Source organism: Gekko japonicus, unplaced genomic scaffold, assembly GCF_001447785.1.
Source record: "Gekko japonicus isolate JY-2015 unplaced genomic scaffold, Gekko_japonicus_V1.1 scaffold182, whole genome shotgun sequence".
Taxonomy (NCBI): domain Eukaryota; kingdom Metazoa; phylum Chordata; class Lepidosauria; order Squamata; family Gekkonidae; genus Gekko; species Gekko japonicus.
The window spans coordinates 280,191-304,336 of record NW_015173128.1 but is presented as its reverse complement, the minus strand read 5'-3'; the positions used below and the strand labels follow the sequence as shown (position 1 = coordinate 304,336).

General features: G+C 49.1%; 1 protein-coding gene across 1 annotated transcript in view; it reads left to right on the top strand.

The window, feature by feature from the left end:
* CORO6 (coronin 6) overlaps positions 1–24,146 on the top strand; it is a 48,951-nt gene that overhangs the window by 22,614 nt on the left and 2,191 nt on the right. Inside the window, exons 5-9 of the mRNA XM_015422063.1 lie at positions 2,304–2,485; positions 8,688–8,807; positions 10,763–10,867; positions 20,402–20,547; positions 22,551–22,608. Coding sequence (XP_015277549.1) covers positions 2,304–2,485; positions 8,688–8,807; positions 10,763–10,867; positions 20,402–20,547; positions 22,551–22,608 — 611 coding nt within the window. The remainder of the gene's footprint in view (positions 1–2,303; positions 2,486–8,687; positions 8,808–10,762; positions 10,868–20,401; positions 20,548–22,550; positions 22,609–24,146) is intronic.

The following is a 24,146-nucleotide window of genomic DNA, read 5'->3' as shown; positions in this document are numbered from 1 at the left end:
CCTGGCATTACCTTTTATGACACACCTGGCCTGGCCCAACAAGGTCTCATTTATGTCAGATCCAGTCCTCGTAACAAATGAGTTCGACACCCCTGCCCTAGTGTATCTTATTAATTATAGTACATAGATAACAAAAACCTAAAGAACAATATATCTTGTAGAGAAGTCCACAGCTACAGAGACAAATCTACAGACAGGATTCAATGCTGTTGAACTGGGGGGGGACCTGAACGCCAAGTGGTAAATTCGCCGGTTGGAGTACAGGCACACAGGGCACTTCTGCATGGCATCATCCTGTTGGGGATGTCGGCGCCCCTCTCCAGAAATCCCCCCCCCCAAAGTCCCCCATGGCAATCCCAGAGGAGAATGATATATAAGCCGCTCTAGGTTCTCATTGGGGAGGGCTCTTTCTGTAGCAGGGACACCTTTGCATATTAGGCGACACTCCCCCTAATCTAGTCAATCCTCCAAGAGCTTACAGAGCTCTTCTTACAGGAGCTACTGTAAGCTCTTGGAGGATTGGCTGCATTAGGGGTGTGTCGCCTAATATGCAAAGAAGTCCCTGCTACACAAAGAGCAAGCGAATGAAATAAATGAATGAAATCAGTAGCAGGTCAGATTCCAGTTTAAAATCTGAGAGAGAGAGAGAGAGAGAGAGAGAGAGAGAGAGAGAGCGCTTATCTGCCGGATAGCACAAAAGCAAGGTCAGAACTGGGTGCTTTGAATAGTCCCGTTGTGGGCTCTCGCTTTCCTCCACCACCCTCTCTTTCTGGGTGAGGAGCTATTGTGGGTTGAGCAGCCACTGCGGGAGGCGCAGAAAAGCCTCTGCCAAAAGTAAAAGTAAAAGGAGGGGGATGTAGACCCCTTGAAGGCACGGGGAGCAAATTGGTTTGCTCTAAGGGCCTGAATGGTTAAAAAAAGGGCCTCTTTTTCCAGTTCCCTCCATTACGTGTGTGGGGTGGAAGCTCCTTTGGGCAACTAACTCTAAGAGAAAATAGTGAACCTTACTGTGGAAAACTGCCCAGTGGGCTGCCCTAAACCCCTGCCCCACAGTGCGAAATGGTGGAGCCCATTGTAGCCCTGCATTCTGCACTGTTTGTGAACTGGGCCTCAGTAGGTTTCACAGCATTGGCTCACATTCATCCCTTCCTTCTGTTGCAAGCTGCTTAGGGCAGGGCTGCCTTTTCCCTTTGCATCTTCATGTGGTTGTGGTCTAAAGCTACCACATGACCCATCAGCCTCCTGGTTACAGTGCTATGTTTCATAGGCTTACCAAGTACTTACCTTGAATCAGAGGGGAACACATATGTCTTGTCAGGAACATTCCCTCAGTGGAACACATCCCCGCCGCACCATGCTGTCGCCCAGATGTGACGCCAGCACACTGGGCACGTAGCTGGGCGATGCTCTGCCAATGGAGCTGGAAACTCGATGGTACCATTGAGTTTCCAGCTCCATTGCCAGAGCGTCACCCAGCTTCGTGCCTAGCGTGCTGGCGTCACGTCTGGGCGACGGCATGGTACAGCGGGGATGTGTTTCACCGAGGGAATCTTCTGGCCGGGAACCATCTGTCCCCCGCCGATTCGAAGGTAGGTACTTGGTAACCCTAATGTTTCACCATGGAATCCTTCCTCTCCTCTCCACTTCTCTCCTCTATTTCTTTCCACCTCTTTCCTTCCTTCCTTCCTTCCTTCCTTCCTTCCTTCCTTCCTTCCTTCCTTCCTTCCTTCCTTCCCAGCCCAATGACCCAGCAGTCTGCAACAGGACCAGTCTTACAAATACCATTCTCTGTTTCCATCCCCTGATAGAAGCCAGAGCTGCAAGAAATTTAGCCACCGCTAAAGTACTACCAGGATCTCAGGATCAGCTTGCACAGAAACAAGGGAAGCCTTGGAAGCTATTGCTGGCTGTATCCACAGATCCTCTCCAAGGGGCCGTCAGCACACAATCAAAGAAAACATGGGATAACATTTCCCTTGCCCCAGACCCACGTGCACATAATATATCTGAGTAGGGCACTCCTTGGAATCTGCCCAACCAAACAGCATAGAGGAAAGTGTTTAGCCTGCGGCCATAAAGGGAAGCCTTCCAATACTTGGGGAAAGTCAGTTGATGGAAATAAGTCAGAAAGGTTAGAGGGGGTGCAATACCTGCCACGTTCCAGTTTCCCTGTAGTGCAGTGTGGCCTTGGGGGGGAAAGGAGGCTTGCGAGAGGAGGACAGTGCAGCCGTTTGCATGAAAAGGAGGGCCTGCTGGCTGCTGACTGGTTTGGTCCTTTCCCGAGTTCCGCTTCCTTATTCCAGGGGGAGACAGCGTGATCATCCTCTGGAACGTGGGCACGGGGGAGGCCCTCCTGACATTGGATGACCTGCACACTGACCTCATCTACAACGTCTGTTGGAATCGCAGTGGCAGCCTCTTCGTCACCACCTGCAAGGACAAACACTTGCGCATCATAGACCCTCGGCAGCACCTCGTGGTGGCCGTGAGTCGTGGCTGCACGTGGGCTGGTCCAGCATGCGTGGGCAGGTTCCGCCGCTTGCTGCTTGCTTGATTCCACCTCCAGGAGCCTCCTTACCCGAAGGCTAATTCCTAGGGATGCATGCCAGGGCTCGGAACCGCAGGGACACCCTGCCCCCAAACATGTGAGATCTAATAGTCGACTATTCACTGCCAGCAGCTTTGGGGAGCACCCTGTGGATGCTCCAGTGTACCTCTCTGTTTTAGGATTGTTGATTTTTAAAAAATTCAGCGTTATCATTGGTATTATCCAGTTATTTCAGCATTTAGGCAATGTTAGGTACTTTCTAAAGAATATTTCTTCTTGTGGAGGTAGATCAAGATATGTAGCCGTGTCAGTCTGTCTGTAGGAGTAGAAGAGAGAAAGAGTCCAGGAGCACCTTAAAGACTAACAGAATTTGTGGCAGGGGAGGAGCTTTTGTGAGTCGCTGCTCACTTCTTCAGATGCCTCTTCACAAGGCTGATGGATTTCCATTCTGTACGGCTAAATGTGGTGCCTTCCATGGAGACAGATCAAGGCCCTGGTCACACGGACAGGAAAATGCAGGGGGGGGGTGGCTGTTTGCCCCGGAGCAAAATAACGCACAGCTGCGCGATCAGACGTCCCGTTGAGGTCCCGTGGGTAGGGGGGAGGTGCCAATCACAGGACAATCCTACAAAGAAGCGGCCTCCCTAGCAAAAGGCTCTGGGTTTAACCCCTTCCAGGGCTGCAGAGGAATGCAACGTGTCCTCCGTCCGGTCCCCTCCAGGAGGAGCTTCAGCCGGGCCACCCTCCCGCCACGCCCCCCCCCCGCACCTCCCCCTCTGCCGCCCGGTGCAGAGTTCCTCTCGAGCAGGCAGAGCCAGGAGTGGGGGGGGGGTACGGAAAAGAGGAGGGGGCTGTGCTGTTTGTTTTTAAACAAAGTGTGCGCATGCGCTGTTGGGTGCTTGTGCGCATCCCGTGGAGACTTGAAAAAAAACAAACCTTTTAGCGACGGGACATGGGCGGGCACCGGATGCCACGACCTAACACCAAAAACGCGATCAGGCGCCCGCCCTTGCCCCGTGGTTTCCAGAAACTAGTACCTCGGAGGTACTAGTTTTTTACCCCGCATCTTCGGCGGGAAGCCTCGGGTTCGCCATGGGAGCTCTATGCTTCCCAGATGTGGCGCTGTGATCGCGCCCGGAAAATCCGCCTATCTTCCGTCTCTGTAGCGTGGCTAATGCTCCATGTGACCACAGCCCAAGACGGGCAGCCGTGTTAGTCTGTCTGTAGCAGTAGAAAAGAGCAAGAGTACAGGAGCACCTTAAAGACTAATAGAATTTGTGGCAGGGGAGGAGCTTTCGTGAGTCACGGTTCAGTTCTGCTCATTCTAGCTGTATCTGAAGAAGTGAGCAGTGGCTCACAAAAGCTCCATTCCCCCCTAACACAAAAGCTCCTCCCCTGCCACAAATTCTGTTAGTCTTTAAGGTGCTTCTGGGCTCTTGCTCTTTTTTATGTCTTCCTGTGTTTTGGCCTTGCATGATGTTGTGTCCGCTGACCGCCACCAGAGGTCAGCGCACACTCCTGAGCTTCAGTCCGGTACAACAATGGGGACTAGGATTCTAGTCCCTCCACTGGGGGAACCAATGGGACCTTGGCGGGAGATTCAAACCCACCAATGGGACCCAGGGGATGCCCCTGGATTGTGTATATAGTTGGCCTGCCGGCCGTTAGTTTTTAGTCTTGTTGTGTACCAGTAAAGCTATGCTGATCACTACATCAGTCTCCATGCTTCCTTTATGCGTCTAACCCACTACACTTCACATTCGGAGCAAGGTCTCAGGGTACGGCCCAAGGGTGCTCCATCTGGCAACCCTGCAGAGCATATGGATGGGGAAACTTCCTGAGCTGCAGCCTTGAGCTCTGTGTTGGAAGAAATGCAGCAAAGGAAATAGACCAATTGGGGTCTAGGAGGCTTGCTTTAGCCCCCCCCCTTGTGACTAAAGGATGGCAGCGAATCAGAGTTGAAGGGCGAGAGTCTTTCACAGCTGAAGGCTGGCATGTCCACGTTCCAAAGCCCTGCTGCCCTCTTGCCCCTTCACTAACCTCAGCTGCTTTTTCCTCTTTCCGAAAGGGCTGCTTGGCAGATCAGGGCTCTTTGGGCCAAACCACTGGAGGATCCAGTTCAGATCCCCGCCCACATAAGGCTCTTTTTCCTGAGCTCAGGTTACTCCCCTGAGCTGGTATTTCCTCCAGGAGGGGAACCGTAGAAGCCTCATGCAGGCAACCTCCACTGCCGCTTTCCTCTTGGTGGGGAATTTACAATCTCGGGAGATGTTGAGTCAGGAAAATGGCACAGGGGAGAAAGAGGGAGCCCACCTTCTCTTGTCGGGATGCTAGTCCGTCCGACCCTCTAGTGGTTGCTGTTTTTGCCAGAAACAAAACATGCACATGGAGATCCAGTTACAGATTTTCTCACATCTTGCTTGGGACTTCGGGTATTTAGAACTGGAGAGGGGATGCGTCCCCAGTGTCTTCTATTCCCTGGGATGCCAAGATTCCATGTCCCGCAAGTGTGCAGCCCTTGAAGCAACACCGCAGATTTCCGCACACGTTTGGGGATGTTGACTTGGGTTACGTGCGGGTCACGTGAATTAAGATTAAACTAATAATCAAAAGGAGCTGAAGTAAAGAACCCCAGTTTTGCAGACGGAAGCAGATGTGAGCCTCCATTTTAACAAAAAAAACACGTCCCCCAGGTTGCAAAGTTGTTTTTCCTTAAACTGCCTACATGGTGTGCCTTCATTCTGAAAACACTCAGCGGGCACCAGAAGAGGTGTTGGCAGGACTCGTGGCGTTCATGGGCACCATATTGGGGGGTAAAAGGTAAAGGTTTCCCTTGCTCGAAAGCCAGTCGAATCTGACTCTAGGGTTGCGGTGCTCATCTCCATTTCCAAGCCGAAGAGCCAGCGCTGTCCGAAGACGTTTCCATGGTCATGTGGCTGGCATGACTAGATGCCGAGGCGCAAGGAACGCTGTTACCTTCCCACCGAAGCAGTACCTATTTATCTACTTGCAATTTCTTGCTTTCGAACTGCTAGGTTGGCAGGAGCTGGGGCCAGAGATGGGAGCTCACTACGTCATGCGGCACTCGGGTCTCGAACTGCTGAACTACCGACCTTCCGATCTGCAGTTCAGCGTCTTAACTACTTGAGCCACCGCAGCCCTCCTCTAATCGCTAGTGGAGCATTCACACAGAGGTTTCTTCTGCACTTGGATTCTGCCACCAAAAGCCTTTCGTGGGTGGGTGGGCCTTTTAAAGAAAATCATTAATTGGCATCGCCTCCTTAGAGGCCCTCATGAGGGCAGAAAGGAGAAAGGCAGGGTCTAATTTTGTAAAATAAAAATAATATTGCTGTTGTAGTAGAAAAGAGCGAGAGTCCAGCAGTACCTTAAAGACTAACAAAATATGTGACGGGGAGGAGCTTTTGTGAGTCACTGTTCACTTCATCAGATACAGCTAGAATGAGCAGAAGTGAGCAGTGACTCACAAAACACATATTTTGTCAGTCTTGGAAGTGCTCCTGGACTCTTGCACTTTTCTCCTGCTACAGACAGACTAATACGGCTGCCCATCTTGATCTATTTCGGTGTATTAAATTACAGTGATACGCAATGCTCCCTCTAAGCTGGGGAGCCTTGTGAGCAAAAATTCTGCTTTGTGAGTTTCTGGCATTAAAGTTGTGAGTGAGCAATTTGGCGACCGCAGTAAATTAGTTTGCTCTGGAGCCATCCCTTCCCGAGCCAAGACAAAAACGTGGGAGCCGGAGGCTAAAATGTTTTGAGCTAGCTCATACTAACTCAGCTTAGAGGGAACACTGGTGATATGTCAGTTGCTGACTTTAAGGTGTAGCAATAGATCTAGTACTTTTGGTGATTGACATATTGCTGTAGTTTAAAATCGGTAACATGTTGCTGTAATTAATGTGTTATGTTTTAGGATATGGTTAGAGTATGTTTTTTATTTTTTAAAAGGCTAGAAAAAGCCCTCCAGTGGTGGGGTGGGGGGTGGCTGCGGTGGGCTGTGGGCAAAGAAAAGGGTGTGGGGAGGGGACCTGCAAAAAGGGGTGTTTTCCTGTCCACACAGCCGGTTGATGTGTGTTGATTTCCACAAAAGCTTGTATGAAATCAGGTTTGGGAAAGACTGGACCCAAGCAGGGAACCTCTGGATAGAGAACAATTAGGGGCCAAAGTTGTGTAAACACTAAAAAAAAACCCCAAGCTCTGCTTCAGTCCAGAGCAAAACCTCATGTAGAAACAGCCTAAAAGGCACTTTCACATCTCCTGAGTAATGCACTTTCAACCCACTTTGAATGCACTTTAGAGATGGTTGGCAGGTAGATTTTTCCATTTCATGCAGTAAAACTAAGTTGTAAAGTGCATTGGAAGTGAATTGAAATTGCACTATTCAGCGTGTGTGAAAGTGCCAAAAGTCTCTCACCTTTTTTTTTTTTGAACTACCACAATCTTAGATTCAGTTAGTTTTTGAGGAAGCTGGATCCTGGAGACGCAAGGTCTCAATTTTGGAATCCTCTGCTAGCTTCCTTTCTGGTGGCTTTAAGGAACATCAGGTGGATCTTTGGCCCACTGGGCGAGCATTCTTGTAGCGGTGGGTGCAAGCACCCCAAAATGTCGGCTGGTGTTTGTCCTGAAATTAAATGAAAGCCACCTTGAGCAACAAGGGAAGGCGGGATATAAATATTTTAGCAAACAAACATGTAAAACAAAGTCATCCTTTGTGTTTGTGTGGAGTGTATAGGTGTAAAATTCCCAGGCACATGAAATGCACCAAAACAAATGGGCCCAAAATTAAACTTGTTTCTGTCTCTTGAGCTCAGAAATAATTGTCCCCCTAGAGATTTGTATGTGGACAAAAAATTTCTAGTGTGTACGGACAAACCTTCCACACTCATAGTACTTTGTGTTTGACTGTCTTGTGCACAAAGAAAAATGCATGCGAGTGTTCTTTGTGACAAGCCCTCAGGGCACATTTGCGCACAGTGTTGTGGGTGGGCCAGATGTGTCTCGTCTCTTCCCAGACCCACCTCTCTCCTTCCACCTTCAGAGCGTTAGTGTGGTCTCACGTGACTGACCTGTACTAATAGTGGCCTGTGTGTTTCTGTTTGGTCCTAACCCACTAACCGCTGGCCACCGCTTCCAGGAGAAATTCAAGCCACACGACGGCGCTCGCCCCGTCCGGGCCATCTTCATGGCCGATGGCAAAATCTTCACAACCGGCTTCAGCAAGATGAGTGAGCGGCAACTGGCACTTTGGGACTTGGTATGGCTTAGGGTCTTCCGGTGCGAGGTTGTTGAGTGTGCGCTGCATGCAGAGGCAGTGTGAGATGTGCTTATGTGACGTGTGAGCTTTCCCGGCCTTTGTGCCCACAGGAGGAGGAGTGGCAGAGAGTGAGGATGAGCATGCCCAGACAACAGAGCTGAGAACCCATATCCCTGAATCCAGTGAACAGTGCTGAGCCACCGCCCCTGTTATGGTGGGCGACACTGTCATGCCAAGCTAAAGCACTTTGCCAGCAAGAGAGGACAACCTGTGTGCAATCTTTCTCAGCCACACGTGCCTGTGTGATGGATAAATGAAAGAGCCAACGTTTTGTCCATTTGTGGGTGTTCCCTTGCCTGGTTATCTGGAAGCAATTTCTGCTCACCCCAGGAGATCAAGTGAACATACCTCGGCTAACCCTTGTAACTCTGTCTTGAATCACAATTAACGTAAAGATAAGTAGGAAGGGCTTCAAATTCCCAGTTTTTATGCGAGTTTGGCCGTATTATGAGTTCCGTTTGCCCATGGCTCTGAGCCAGAGTTTGTGTCATGAACTTTCAAAGGAAATGCTGGCTGAATAGGTCACCCTGTGTGGAGAGGCAAACAGGCGTCTGCACTCTGTAGGAAAGCAAACAATGCCATACGGGGGTGATCTCAGTTTTGTCATCTGGGATGCACCTCTAAGAAAGCCACCATGGCGGAACTCCTGCGGAGAGGGATGCTTTCTCCTCTAAAAACTGGATCGTGTGCCTTCACCTGCCTGGCTGCTACCCAAGAGGTGACTCCTGCCCCCTCTGCTCCTCTCCTCTCTCCCTTCCCTGCCTTCTCTACGTACTTAACTCTTTCTTTCCCCCACCCACCCAGGAGAGGTTTGCTCCTCACGAAGGGATGAGGCCCATGCGGGCCGTCTTCACCCGCGACGGACTTGTCTTCACCACGGGCTTCACGCGCATGAGCCAGCGGGAGCTGGGCTTGTGGGATCCGGTAGCCAGGCTGCATGGAGTGACGTGCCCCCCTCTCCCCCCCCCGACCGGCATTCTCTCTCCCTGGGAACTCGGGCATCCTCCCGAGTTTGGTGTAGTGGTTAAGTGTGCGGACTCTAATCTGGGAGAACCGGGTTTGATTCCCCACTCCTCCACTTGCACCTGCTGGTGTGACCTTGGGTCAGTCACAAGCTCTGGCACAGCTGTCCTTGAAAAAGAGCAGTTTGTGTCAGAGCTCTCTCAGCCCCACCCACCTCACAGGGTGTCTGTTGTGGGGAAGGGGAGGGGAAAGAAGTTTGTAAGCCGCTCTGAGACTCCAAGTGAAGGGTGGGGTATAAATCCAATCTCCTCTCCTCCTCCTCCTCCCTGGGCAGGTGCCAAAGCAGTACGATCAGGTACTTCAGGCGGGCGTAAGTCCTGCACCAAAGCACACGAGGGCAGACATAGATGTTCTCGCACAGAGATCCCAGGCCGCTGGGCTGGGGGAGGGAAGGTGGGCACACACGGCTACGGTGGGACACCCCCCCGAGCCGGAAAGAAGGTGCCTTTTGTCATGAGACTGAAATATGAACCCTGTGAATCCACTGTGCTGCTGAAGACCTGATGCTGTGTAGCTGGCACGTGCCCATGGAGAGACTGGCAAGGGAAGAGGGCAATAGTCGTCTCACCCCAGCCCTTCATGGGCCAGTTCTCTCAGCTGAGAAGGTGAAACTTGGGCAAGGGGAGAAGGGGAGAGACCCCCCCCCCGGATTGAAATTCTTACACTCTTTCTCATGAGAAGGCCAACAGACTTCAAGTTCCCTGACATCGTGGTGGTTCGGGATGCCAGCCTCCAGGTGGGAACTGGGGATCCCGCTGTGTTACGGCTCATCTCCAGACTGCAGAGACTAATTCCTCTGGAGCAAATCGATGCTTTTAAGGGGGGACTCTGTGGCATTGTAGCCCATCGAGGTCCCCGTTCTCAGGCACCACCCACAAATATCCAGATGTTTCCCAGCCTGGACCTGGCAACCCTAAACCCCACCCCCTGCCACTGGCCAGGTCTGTCTGAGCAGGAGGTCCGAGAGCATCGGGACTTCATGTCCCATCATGCATTGCGGCAAGTGCTACTTACTGTATTCTGCTTAACATAAGGATTGCTGGTTTCTGATCACCCCTTGTCCAGATGATGCTGAGTTCCCAGGGTCCTGGAATGCTGTGGATTTGCATTGAGGGGTTTGGGGTTTTTTTTGGAGGGGGATTAGTAGTGCATGCTGGGAGTGCTGTGACCCTGGGGGTGCTAGGCATCGAGATGGGGAGATCTTGGGGGGGCCCCATCCAGTGAATCAAGAGCAAGAGATTGAGCAGGAAAGAGGTGAACAGATGGCCCATTTTCCCCAAGAGTCCTTTTAAGGGGAGGTTCTATTCCTTGCCCTGTCCTTCCATTCCGTCCCTAGTCACACCGTGGCCACACACCAGGCGCAGTGGGTGCCACCCATCCAAAGGAGGTACGTGCTGTAGAACGCCTAAGCGTCATGCCACAGCTGAGTTGTCCATTTGGCCTGTGCTCAAAGCCTCTCTTGTCGTTGCTTCACCCTGGTCATACTTTGGGGAGCCCAGGAGCCAAAGCACAAAAATCAGAGCAAGGTGACCAAGAAGGCAGGAGGTTTTAAGCTCAAGAAAAGCGTGTGAGCGTGTGTCTTCAGAGGCATCTGGCTACTGGGTTAGAGTAGACGGGTTTGGGGTGCATTCCATTCCCTGGTGATAGTGATATAGAGATGGTGTAGCTAGCGCGGGAGAGCTGAGCCTTCCTTGCTCAACACGGGGCTCGTTGGCTACGGGAGCCCTCGGGCTGAGAGGACGCAGTCTTGGAATGGTTGGCAGGAGGGCAATGGGGCATGTGATTGCGGTGCCCCTGCCGGTACCAGGCTGGTTTTGCGATCTGTGCCCTGACCCCTTCCTTCCCTTTCTCTGCAGAAGAACATGGAGGAACCCATCGCCCTCCAGGAAATGGACACCAGCAATGGGGTTCTCCTGCCCTTCTACGACCCCGATTCCAGCATAGTCTATCTGTGTGGCAAGGTAAAGGAGAGGGGATCGCGATGTGGGGAGGAGGACAGCTGGCTGGATGTGCAGAGAGGCCGGCCCAGCTCTCCGCTTCAGAACTCTTCTAGGGTGGCGGCTTTGGCAACAGGGTTGCCAACCTCCAGGTGGCACCCGGAGTTCCTCCGCTATTACAGTCGATCTCCAGACGGCCAAGATCAGTTCTCCTGGAAAAAATGGCTACTTTGGAGGGTGGACTCTATGGCATTATGTCCTGCTGAGGTCTCTCCTTTCCCCAAACCCTCTCCTCGCTAGGCTCCGCCCCCAAAATCTTGTGGTATTTCCCAACCCAGAGGTGGCAACCCTGGTAAACAGTGTGGACCCCTTTTGTAAAAATTTTGTGCATAGATGCCAGGAAATGGCGACAAGGTCTAGGAGAGTGTTACACACATGAGATCAACTGTTAAATCCTGCTACAATCCAAGATGGGAACTTGTTGGGTTTTGAAAAATAAAACTTGGTTTTCAGCAGAGATAAAATAGCTTAGCAGTGCCAGAGTAAAATAATTCAGACCCAGAGTCCATGTGTGTTTAAAATAGAAAGTTTTTACTACATTCTAGCATGGGGAAGGGTAACTGGGATGAAAATAACAACAGAGCTAAGTTCCCTACATCTTTACATTACAAAGACAAGACTAGAAAGAGAGCTATGGCTTCACTTTCTTTCTGCTTCAGAACTCCAGACAAAGACGGGAAGAGGAGCCATAAAATGCTAAAATACTTCGACACTTTGCTTCCAATGAAACTCCTAGATCAGGGATGATTTTCCCGGGCTTGTAGTTCTAAACTAACATTGGCTACATAAGAAACATGTGACTTCCTGTGACAACACAAACAAACATTTAACCCCAGATACACTGAAGTGTTTTCAGCTTGTAACACCCAACAGAACTTGATCCGAATTTCTCCTTAGCAGTTGTATGCTCCTCCAGCACTGGCACAAAATGTATGAACTGGTGATTTCCTTGGCATTAGGGGTGTGTGACTGAGATTGCATTGTCTCCTCTGTCTGGAGTTTTGATTCTAAAATGCTTCTGGAGTGTAAAGTTATTCTGATTAATCAGGCTGCTTGGAGCGCTTCAGATTCAGGAAAAGAAACACCTGCGTTTTGCTGAGTTCTCGTTAGGGAAACTGATCTAAGCAGTAGGAGGTGAGGTTCTCAGTTCCTTATTTACCCTTCCCAGTCCCTTATTTGAGCATCGAACCACAAATATTGATGATAGCACTTTTTTTTTTTTAAGTGTTTCTCCTTTGTTCAGACAGAGGTGTTTTCATGGCATAAGATCCAGGGAAAGTAATTTTTCACCACTGACTTTTCCCAGTGTTTGGACCAGGTGGCAGTGCATGTTACCTGGGAGGGGGTGATCTTGAGAGTCCAGGATGTCTGATTCGGGGTGGTCCACAGCTCACTGTGAGGTGCAGAGAGCATGCAGCTGCCCCAGTTCTTTATTCGGGGCACTTTCCCCATGTAATCATAGAATCACAGAATCATAGAGTTGAAGGGACCTCCAGAATCATCCAGTCCAACCCCCTGCACAGTGCAAGAAATTCACAAATACCTCCCCCCACACACACAAGCCCCCAGTGATCCCTGTTCCACACCCAGAAGATGACCAAAAAAAACCCCTCCAATATCACTGGCCAAACTGGCCTGGAGAAAAATGGCTTCCTGACCCCAAAGTGGCGATTGGCATTTCCCTGGGCATGTAAGAAAGAAGAAAAAGAAGAAGAAGAGATTGGATTTATATACCCCGCCCTTCACTACCCAAAGGTGTCTCAGAGCGGCTTACAAACTCCTCTCCCTCCCCACAACAGACACCCTGTGAGGTGGGTGGGGCTGAGAAAGCTCTTGAAGGACAGCTCTTATCAGAGCTAGGGCCTGCCCAAGGTCATCCAGCCAGGTGCAAGTGGAGGAGTGGGGAATCAAACCCGGTTCTCCCAGATTAGAGTCCGCGCACTTAACCACTACACCAAACTGGCTCTGGCCACGAGAACTAAGCACTGGTGCAACCCTTCCTGCCCTCCCTCTTGTGATCTGCCTCAGTTCACAGAATCATCCTTGCTGTCAGATGGCCATCCAGCCTCTGTTCAAAAACCTCCAAAAGAATTGCTCTAACTGTCAGGAAGTTCTTCCTAATGTTTAGCCGAAAACTCTTTTGATTTAATTTCAACCCGTTGGTTCTAGTCTGACCTTCTGGGGCAACAGAAAACAACTCCGCACCATCCTCTACATGACAGCCCTTCATGTACTTAAAGATGGTTATCATAACACCTCTCAGTCGTCGCCTCTCCAGGCTAAACATACCCAGCTCCTTCAGCCTTTCCTCATAGGACTTGGTCTCCCGACCCCTCACCATCTTCATTGCCTTCCACTAGACACATTGCATCTTGTCTATATCCTTCTTAAATTGTGGTGCCCAAAGCTGAACACCATACTTTAGGTGTGTTCAGTCTCCCCCATCCTATAATTGTGTATAGAGCAGTGGTGGGCGAACCTATGGCACGGGTGCCAGAGGTGGCACTCAGAGCCTTCTCTGTGGGTACACGTGCCATCGTCCCAGCCAGGCCCAGACCATCATTAAAGTGTCGAACTCTCTGCCAAATAATGTTAAGTAAATGAAAGCATTTGGGATTGCTTTCCTTACTTTGTTTGGATCATCTTAAGTTAATGTATGAGTTGTTTTTTCTAAAGTAAAACCTCAGGATTCAGGTTAAATGGCCGTGTTGGCACTTTGCGATCAATAAGTGGGTTTTGGGTCTCAGTTTGGGCACTTGGTCTCTAAAAGGTTCGTCATCACTGGTATAGAGGCTTCATTAGAAGCTCTTGATGACAGAACCAGTGTTGGGACTGGGCCATGTCCTCTGGAAGAAGAAGAAGAAGAGAAGATATTGGATTTATACCCCACCCTTCACTTGGAGTCTCAGAGCGGCTTACAAACTCCTTTCCCTTCCCTTCCCCACAACAGACACCCTGTGAGGTGGGTGGGGCTGAGAGAACTCTGACACAAACTGCTCTTTTTCAAGGACAGCTGTGCCAGAGCTTGTGACTGACCCAAGGTCACACCAGCAGGTGCAAGTGGAAGAGTGGGGAATCAAACCCGGTTGTCCCAGATTAGAGTCCGCGCACTTAACCACTACACCAAACTGGCTCTCTTGCAGGGCACAGTCCCCAGAACGTTGGGGGGTGTATGATTTGTGGTGGTACAAAGCTTATTTTCGGAGGGAGGGTGGCATGGTATAGCCTGATCTCATCAGATCTCTGAAGCTAAGTAGAATCGGTACTTGGATGGGAGACCACCACGGAAGACTCTGCAGAGGAAGGCGATGGACAGCCACCTCTGCATCTCACTTCCCTTGAAAGCCCCTTGCTGGGGTCACCATAAGTCAGTTCCTGGCTAAGGATCCAATCGGATCAAGCTCCCCTCTTGGATTGTAGCAGATTTCAAAAACCAACTGGTGCATAAAGGTTTCCTAGACCGAATGGCCATTTCCCAGCATTCTGTGTACAGCCATTTCCTGGCAGCCTATGGCAGTCGATCCACTCAAAGCAGAGGAAATCCAGAGGATGCAGGAAACTGCCGTGGCTGCAGCTCACAGGAGACACGGGGAAGGAAGCTTGGTTTTAAGTGCAGGGCTTTTAAAGTAGCATCAACACTCGTAATTGGATTCACCAGTAAACATCTGGTGGTGGAAAGTGCCGCCGACCCGTGGCGACCCTGTTGGGTTTCCAAGGCAAGGGATAAAGGTGGCCTGCCGTAGCCTGCCTCTGCGTCACAACCCGGGACTTCCTCGGTGGTCTCCCATCCAAGGACTAACCAGGGCTGACCCTCCTTCTCTTCCGAGAGGCCACACGATCAGACTAGCCCGGGCTATCCGGGTCAGGATCGTTTATATTTTGCGGGTGGAAAGTGCCACCAAGTAGCGGCTGAACTTATGGCAACCCCGGAGGGTTTCCAAGGCAAGAGATGAACAGAGGTGGTCTGCCGTTGCCCGGTTCTGCCTAGCGGCCCTGGACTTCCTTGGTGGTCTCCCATCCGAGTACGAGCCAGGGCTGACCCTGCTTAGCTTCCGGGATCTCTCTCTCTCTCTTTTTTTTGGTAAACTTATTATTGCTTTTTGACTAGAAACTACATAGGGAAGGGACATAGGGGATACTAATACTAAAGAAGAAGAAGGAGATGGAGGAGGAGGAGATGGAGGAGGAGATTGGATTTATACCCTGCCCTTCACTACCCAAAGGAGTCTCAGACTGGTTTACAAACTCCTTTCCCTTCCCCTCCCCACAACAGAAACCCCGTGAGGTAGGTGGGGCTGAGAGAGCTCTGACAGGAACAGCTCTTTTTCAAGGACAGCTCTGACAGAACTATGGCTTGCCCAAGGTCATCCAGCAGGTGCAAGTGGAGGAGTGGGAAATCGAACCCCATTCTCCCAGATTAGAGTCCGCGCACTTAACCACTACACCAAAACAAGAGATATAGCCAGGATCATGTTACATGTAGGTTACCGATTGGTCATTCCTACTATTATTAAAATAAAGTATATATAATAGAGCAATACTGAGTATTACTAAATATCGCTAAAGCTAAATCAAGCCAATTTAGCCTTATTGGGTACATCATAGTATCTTAAAACACAAATAGACTTTCAGGGTTTCATTACAATCATTCTTTCCTGTGCTTAGCTTTATCAGATCTCAGTTGGACTTTAAGAGTTTTAGGAGCTGCTGCTCCTTTCTTTTCTTTTCTTTTTTTAAAATAGCATTTTTATTGAGTTTTATATATTTTTACCTCCTGTATGACTTGTTAGTTGTATACAGTATCTTTCAACAACATCCAATAAAACAAGAAGATAAATGTTATCCCTACGCACAATACTTGTTAATAGAACACAAAGTCTCTATATTTCTGAGGTAGTGCATATAATTGGGGTTGACAAGCAGTAAGATATTCAAAAAACACAAACCATTTTTCCAAAAAATTATTAACACCTTTCGGATTGTCAAAAGCTATTAATTGCATAGCGATTTTATCTGAAACTATCAAGTCCCACAGTTTAGATCTCCATTGTGACAGATTCGGTACCTTAAACAATTTCCAATTTAAAGCAGTTAAGTTTTTTTGCAGCCATTAGCATAGTAGAAATTAACTCTTCGTTCTGTTGAGACAGCTTCAGACCTGGCCAAAAATGTAACAAAAGAGATGCAGGTGTATTTGGAATCTCACAGTTAGTTATTTTTTTTATTTCCGCAATGACCGTAGTCCAAAACTTCTTAATTCGGGGACAATCCCACCAGCAGCGTACTAAAGTGCCTTTATTACCGCAACCTTTCCAACACAAGGGAGTAGTTTTGTATTTACAATGGAACAACTTGTCAGGGGTGAGATCAGGCTAAAAAAAGGTAAAGGTTCCCTTGCTCGAAAGCCAGTCGAATCCGACTCTAGGGTTGCAGAGCTTATCTCCGTTTCAAAGCCGAAGAGCCAGCGCTGTCCAAAGACATTTCCGTGGTCATGTGGCCGGCATGACTAAACACCGAGGCGCACGGAACGCTGTTACCTTCCCACTGAAGTGGTACCTATTTATCTACTTGCAATTTCTTGCTTTCGAACTGCTAGGTTGGCAGGAGCTGGAACTAGAGACGGGAGCTCACTCCATCATGCGGCACCCGGGTCTTGAACTGCTGAACTACCGACCTTCCACAGCCTGCAGTTCAGCATCTTAACCACTTGAGCCACCGCAGCCTGGGACATTCAGGTCAGGGCAATAAAGATCTGGGAAGCGTGCATAAGGAACTGGGAACCAGCTCCAGTTTCCTCTCAGCATCCTCCTTTTAGCAAGGCTCATCCAAGTGATAAAAAACCAGGTCTCCTTTTCTACGGCTCACTCGCAGAGCTCCTCTGGATAACCGGGAGCTCTTCCGAGTCTTCCCTGCCATTTGACAAGTGAGGTTTCACACTTCCTTCCCTGTCGCCTGTGAGCTGCTGTTACTTCGTCCCCTGGATTTCCTCGCCTTTGAACTGATGGGCTGCCATGCCTCTTGGCAGGTTGATGCTGCAAAACAGGATAGTCCCCTGGCATCTTGGACCTCAGGAGAGGAAGTGGGTGGGATTTGTGCTGAAGGAGCTGCAAATGCCAACGGATGGTCTCCTGAACAATTGCGGGTCTGATCCTGTTTTTAGAGATGGCTTTTTACTGCTTTTTGCTGCTGTCGGCTTTCTGGGATAAGATGTCCCCCGGGGATTATCGATGGGCCTTGCACCCACAAATTGGAACTGTCGATTGGAAAACTTCCCTGGTTGCCGTCACTGGCAGGACCAACCTTCCTCCAGTTCCTGATGGTGTTTCCTCTGGTGCCGCACGCAGGGGCAGTTTAGTGCCCTTTTCAAAAGAACCTCTCCTTGGTGAGAATTCTCTTCTTCCATGGAGACAGAATTGTGAGTTGGGGGCCGCTTCTTTCTCCGCGTGCTGATCTTTAGACGTGCTGCTTTTGTTCCCGAGACCGCTCTCGTTTCGCAGCAAGAATCTCTGATGTGATTAGGGAGCACAGAATTCCTCAGTGGGCTTTCAGATGCAGATAGTATTTTGTTAACATCTTTTACTCCTGGAAAAAGAACGCATTAATTTCCCTGTCAACATGAAGCGTTGAGACGGCCTCTGGCGAGGCTGATTCTCCCTAAATAAAAAATGCACTCTGTGGGAAAATGTACAAACTCCCTGAAATTGCGAATTCATCTTCTCTCTCCTGTGGCTGTACATCTTCTGTAAGCTGATTGGTGGGAAGGAGGGCCACATGGATAGACCAAATGTCTATCCGGGTGCTGGATGTCTACCAGAGCCAGTGTGGTGGTGGTGGTAAACCAAAGAGACTCAAGTTCAAATGCCTTCTGAGCCATGAAGTGCACCGGCAGTGCAGTCCAGTGAAGAATTACTCTAGTCTACAACTTAATGACTTTAGTAGGCCTAAACGGGAGTAACTCTGCATAGGGCAGGATTGCACATTGGCCAGTCACTTCTGTTCATCCTAGGCTCATGACGTGAGTCCATCGACTTGTTTGGGGGAAAGCCAGATAATAATCCTGTCTCTTCTTTTGTACAGAGTCTATGCTAGTCTGGGCTCTGACCTGGGTGGCCCAGGCTAGCCTGGTCTCATCAGATCTCAGAAGCTAAGCAGGGTCGGCCTTGGCAAATATTTGGATGGGTGACCTCCAAGGAATACCAGGGTTGTGACGCAGAGGCAGGCAATGGCAAACCACCTCTGAAACCTCTCTAGCCTCAAAAACAAGTCTGGCTTGCCACCTAGTGGTGCATAACGCTAAAGAGCGAGAACTTCAGGCTGCCAGACAATCTTAGGATCTCCTGGCTATACGACACACAATGCCATATGATGATAATGATAATTATTATGCTAGTCTGGATGTTGTGTACCACATCTGACTATGAACAGGCCCCTTAACATTGCATTCAGAGTGTAAGGAGGTCTTGATGGATTTCTACCAAGAGGAGCTTGAACTGGAGCCCTAAGTAGCATTTCCTAAGAAGTAAAGAGTCCTGTCCCCTTCCTTCTAATGGTGGAAGAGATTGGTTTGCTTTAGAGACAGCTGTGGTGTAGTGGTTAAGAGCAGCAGACTCTAATCTGGAGAACCGGGTTTGATTCCCCACTCTTCCACATGCAGCCATGTCGGTCAGCCTGTGGGTCAGTCACAGTTCTCCCAGAGCTGTTCTCTCAAGAGCAGTTCTCTCAGAGCTCTCTCAGCCCCACCTATCTCACAGGCAATGTTCCCTCTAAGCTGTGGAGTCTTGTGAGCAAAAATTCTCCTTTGTGAGCTACTGGCATTAAAGTTGTGAGCAGGTGATTTGGCTACTGCATAAATGAGTTTGCTCTGGAGCCCTCCTTCCTGAGCTAAGACAAAAATGTTTGAGCCAGAGGCTAAAAACCTGTGAGCTAGCTCACACTAACTCAGCTTAGAGGGAACACTGCTCACAGGGTGTCTGTTGTGGAGAGAGGAAGGGAAAAGAGATTGTAAGCCGCTCTGAGACTCCTCCAGGTAGTGAAGGGTGGGGTATTAAAACCAACTCCTCCTCTCCTCCTCCTTCTTCTTTCACAACAGCCCTTTTTGTAGTCCCAGGATTTAACAAAATAGTGGGAAGCTTCTAATTGGATAAATCCCTAACATCAATACACACAGATTGCTCTCAGTTGCAGGCTAAAAGTAACAGGGTCTGTGGCAAGAAGCGTAAGCATCAGAATACTAAAAATGGACAGAAATGGGGGGCTCTCCTCCCCTTCCTTCCCCAAGTGGGGCTGGAGGGCAGGAGACTTCCCTTCTCAGCTTAGCTGGAAACAAGGGCAGTGGACACGAAGATTGCCTCCCTGGGAAGACTCTGTTATCAAACAGCTCCAAGGGGAGGAACTCCAGAAGATGCCCAGGAGAAAAGGGTGTGTGTCTGGGGTCTCCTCTAGAGCAATGCTCCCTCTAAGCTGTGGAGTCTTGTGAGCAAAAATTCTACTTTGTGAGCTACCGGCATTAAAGTTGTGAGTGAGCAGTTTGGCTTTGCTCCGGAGCCATCTTTCCTGAGCTAAGACAAAAATCTGTGAGCTGGAGGCTGAAAAACTGTGAGCTGGCTCACACTAACTCAGCTTAGAGGGAACACTGCTCTAGAGTATTTCTTTATTTGGACAATGTCGATGCCACCTGTATGGAGAACCTGCCCAAGGCAGCTTATAATACAAAACACAATTTAAAAAAATCATAAAAAGCCATTAAAACCCAGCATTCAAAAACATAGGTAAAGGTAAAGGTTCCCTTGCTCGAAAGTCAGTCGAATCTGACTCTAGGTTTGCGGTGCTCATCACCGTTTCCAAGCCGAATAGCCAGCGCTGTCCGAAGACGTTTCCACGGTCATGTGGCCGGCATGACTAAACACCAAGGCGCACGGAACGCTGTTACCTTCCCACCGAAGTGGTACCTATTTATCTACTTGCAATTTCTTGCTTTCGAACGGCTAGGTTGGCAGGAGCTGGAACTAGTCAGAGCATAAAACAATCTAAAACATGCCACGGAACAGGTTTTCAAGGGCCTTAAGTATTTCTCAAGCTAAAAGCCAGACTATAGAAATGATGTTTTATAATGAATAAATAACCCTTTGATTAAAAGCCTGAGTCAGCAGAAGCACTTTGGCCTGGCATGTAGAGCCCGAAGAAGAAAGGTGTTCCACAGGCGAGGTGCCACCACTGAAGAGGCCCTGTCTCTGGTCGCCGCCTTCCTCGCCTCTGAAGGCGGGGGCCCAGAGGGCAGGGCTAATGTGGAAGAATTTATCTGGCAGGTTGGGCAGTACGGGAGGAGACAGTCCTTTGGGTACCCTGGCCGGAAACTGTTTAGGGTCTTATAGGTAAGAAGCAGCACTTTGGATTGTTCCTGGAAACAGATGGGGTTGATGTAAAGGGCTGGAGGTACCTGCCTGTCCTTTGGGTGTCACTGCTGTTGCCCACCTGTCTCCTCCTCGTGTTTCCTTGCAGGGGGACAGCAGCATTCGGTATTTTGAGATCACGGATGAAGCCCCCTACGTCCATTACCTGAGCACCTACAGCAGCAAAGAACCCCAGCGAGGCATGGGCTTCATGCCGAAGAGGGGGCTGGATGTCAGCAAGTGTGAAATTGCAAGGTAGGGGTTGAACTGAAGCCCGGGGGGGAGGGGGAATGCTTTAGGCTGGTCCTGCATTGGGCAGGGGGTTGGACTAGATGATCTGTAGGGCCCTTTCCAACTCTATGATTCTGTGATTCTATCAGCCTGGCAAAGGCATTATGATAGCGGTGTTCCCCCCCTATTTAAAACAGGCACTCAGTGTATAAATCAGGGTTCCCCAACGTGGCGCCCATGGGCACTAGAGGATTCACCAGTATTTCCCCTGGTGCCTGTCGAGCTTTTCAGAAAGTGGGTGGGGCTAGAGATGTAAAATTTCTAGAAATTTTGAAACGTTTTTTCCGGGGAAAAATGGAAATGTTCGGAAAATTTGAAAAAAATGCTACATTAGCATTTATTTTGTCTTTTCTAGATTGAAAGTCATTCTGTTACTTTAGGAACATAAAATATGACTATGGACATTTTTACTTGGCACGAAATTATCACAACTACCATATTAAAAATATAGTGTATCCAAACAGTTATTACAAACAGAATACCTGCCCACATGCAAAAACAAAACTGAAACCTTTTTCTTTTCTCGTGACAATAGCACCTCCTAAAGGAAGAAATGCATCTTGTTCTTGCATTGGAGAGTTCAGTTTGTAACCTAGGACTTGCTTGTCCTCAGTGCACAGAAATTACATCAATCAGATACCATATATATATCTTAGAAATGATTTGGAAAATATTTGAACACCTTGTCTTAAAATATTTTATTCATCATGTTAAAATAAAACGTTCCATAATCATTTTTTTTTCCTTTTCTTTTTTCAATTTTTCCAATTTTTCGGAAAAAAACAAAAAAGGCTTCAGGAAAAAAACAGAAAAAAACCGTTTCCCCCCCCGAATTTTTCTGGGTTTTTTCCAGGCCTTCACATCTCTAGGTGGGGCCATTGTAAGGCAAGGCTTGTCATTGGCTTCCCTCATCCAAATGTAAGAGCGTAAGGTATACCTTCCTTACCCATCCTGTGGTTCCGTTCCCTGTTCAGAATTTCCTTCTTCCCAGAAGGTGTGAGGAGGGTGGTATTCCATTTGGCTCTGCCTCCTGAGGCAGCTGTTTGGAGTTTGGCTCCGCCTCCCTCAGAAGCCATTTTGGGGTGGTGCTCACTACCCCCTCTTATAATTAGAAAGGTGCCTGCAGCTTCAAAAAGGTTGGGGACCTTTGATGTGAATGTATGATTTATAACTTTTTAAATAATGGCTGTGTTGCTGAGCTGCAGCCCCATCTTTGCCAATGGGCAGGGGTTGCTTTGCCAATGGGACAGTGACACAAGTAGCCAATGGGGCCCTATAAACCCCTCAACTCTGGCCCAGCTCCTCAGTTTGATTGGCTTGCTGTTTGGGCAGTGACCAAGTGCCCTACCTGGCCCACCTCAAGTCCCAACACTGGGCAGACCGACGACCCCCATTCTGTGCGAATGTCTCCCACGAAACTAGTGAATTCAATTATTAAATCCTATATCGGGATACTGAAGTGCCATGAGGATGTCTGCTGTATCTCTGCGTGATCCATTTCTCTGGCTATGTCTTCCTCCAATGGAGTTGGCTTTGAGGCAGGTTCTTCTGCCTTTTCTCTATGTCTGATGAGATGGGACGTCTCAGCCTCTCCTGGTAGAAGATTTACTGGCTCAGAAGAGGCTTCCCATTGCCTCTCTGCATGCCACTGCTCATCTCCCTCCAGTCAGGAGGAGAGCCTGCTTAGGATTTCAGTGAACCAGTGTCTCTGAATGTGGGTCATTCTGACCCTTAAAGCTAAAGTGAAGTTTGGTTATCAAAAAGTCGGCTCCCTCTTCTGGTAGAGCCCGTAAGATGCCAAAGTCTGGCTGCCAGGGTCCCCAGTTAGAACCCCTGAGGCACCACCCCTCCAGGGGGGAACAGGGCAAGGTGTACCTTCCAGAGGAAGCCCCTCAGAGACCAGGCACAGGATCGATGGCCATGCCCACCTCATAACCTCACGCTATGTGTCTCTTCCTTTCCTCCAGGTTTTACAAGCTGCATGAACGCAAATGTGAGCCCATTGTTATGACTGTGCCACGAAAAGTGAGTCCTTTGGGAAACGTGGGTGTGCATGCACATTGGGTGTGGGGGTTAAGAGCCCTGTACATTGAGCAGGGCAGGCTGTAGCTGTCTGTGGTGTGCTTGGGTTGTGGCGTTGTGGGTGTGGCTCTGTGGGTGCATGGACAGGCCTAATTGTGGTGTAGCGTTGTTAAGAGAAACGCTCTTAATTCATCTTTATGCAGTTTTTCCCTGAAATCCAACAACCCTTTTATTTACATAAGAGATGCCAATGTTGGATCAGGCCAAAGGCCCATCCAGTCCAACACTCTGTGTCACACAGTGGCCAGGAATACCAGGTGCCATCAGGAGGTTCACCAGAAAAAATCACTTTTAGGCTTATGGAATTTATTTCTAACCAATCCCATTTTGATCAAAGAGAAACTGAAAGAGTTGAGGGGCAGGAAGGGAGGGTCTGCAGATTTTCACAATTTCACTCTGTGTATGCTTAGAGGCAGGCATTATCCAAGCCTCCTTATCATCCTGCTAGAGATCCACCCTGTTATGTGTATTATAAAACAACTGCAAGGGTTTAACAAAGGGTGTGTTGATTTCTCTACAAAGAGAAATCCCTCTTTTAAAAAAGAAGAGGACTCGGTGACTATACCTAAAAAAAAAAAAGTGGGTTTGCTATTGTGTTGCTTTTTGCAACAATGTAATGAGAGCTCCACCTGCTGGCTGTTAAATGAGTTGTTGGGAGAAACCTTTTCAATGGTGCTTTGTGTTATTCAGTTAATGGAGGTGTGTTGCCCCTTTATGGAGTTTTAGGCATTTGTATTTGCACATAGCTGTAACTATTCAAGGGCCTATAGACCAGAAGACACATTTCAGTCTTACATGGTCTACTCCCCGCCAGAACCCCTGTAGCCCATGAATGCATATGAAGTAAGGGTGTGTGCTGTGTCCAACAAGTACTGGGTCATGGTTGCTCACCCAGACTCCCAGACAGATGTACATTGGGGGAACTCTCCTTAAAAAGTACTCTTTTGCTCAGAGCTGAAAGGGAGAAGGAGCGTTCAGGTTCCGTCCTTCTTCCACCAGTGGAAAGCAAGGAGGTAGCTTTTTGCCCCTGTTCTCTGGCTTCTCATATCTTTCCAGCATTCTTAGCAGTCCTCTATACAGTGACTAGTGGTTTGCTGATGATCCACCGTCCACCTTTTGCCTTCTTCTGCTGTCATCTGCCCACTGTTGACCCTTGGAGGTAATACTCTTTGGGATTTGTTTCTCGTTTTAAATACTCCCCATCACCACAGTAGAGGATTAATGTCAACCTAGGAAACCGGGCCCAGACTAACCCAATTCCATCAGATCTTGGAAGCGAAGCAGGGTCAGCCCTGGTGAGTACTTGGATGAGAAACCACCAAGGAATTTTAGGGTCGCTGTGCAGAGGCAGGCAATGGCGAACTTACTTCGGAACATCTCTTACCTTGAAAACCCTGTGGGGTCAGCTGTGACTTGACGGGGCTTTACACACACACAGGAAATTGGGGAGGGCAGCCCACTGTCTAGCCACCTCCATGTTT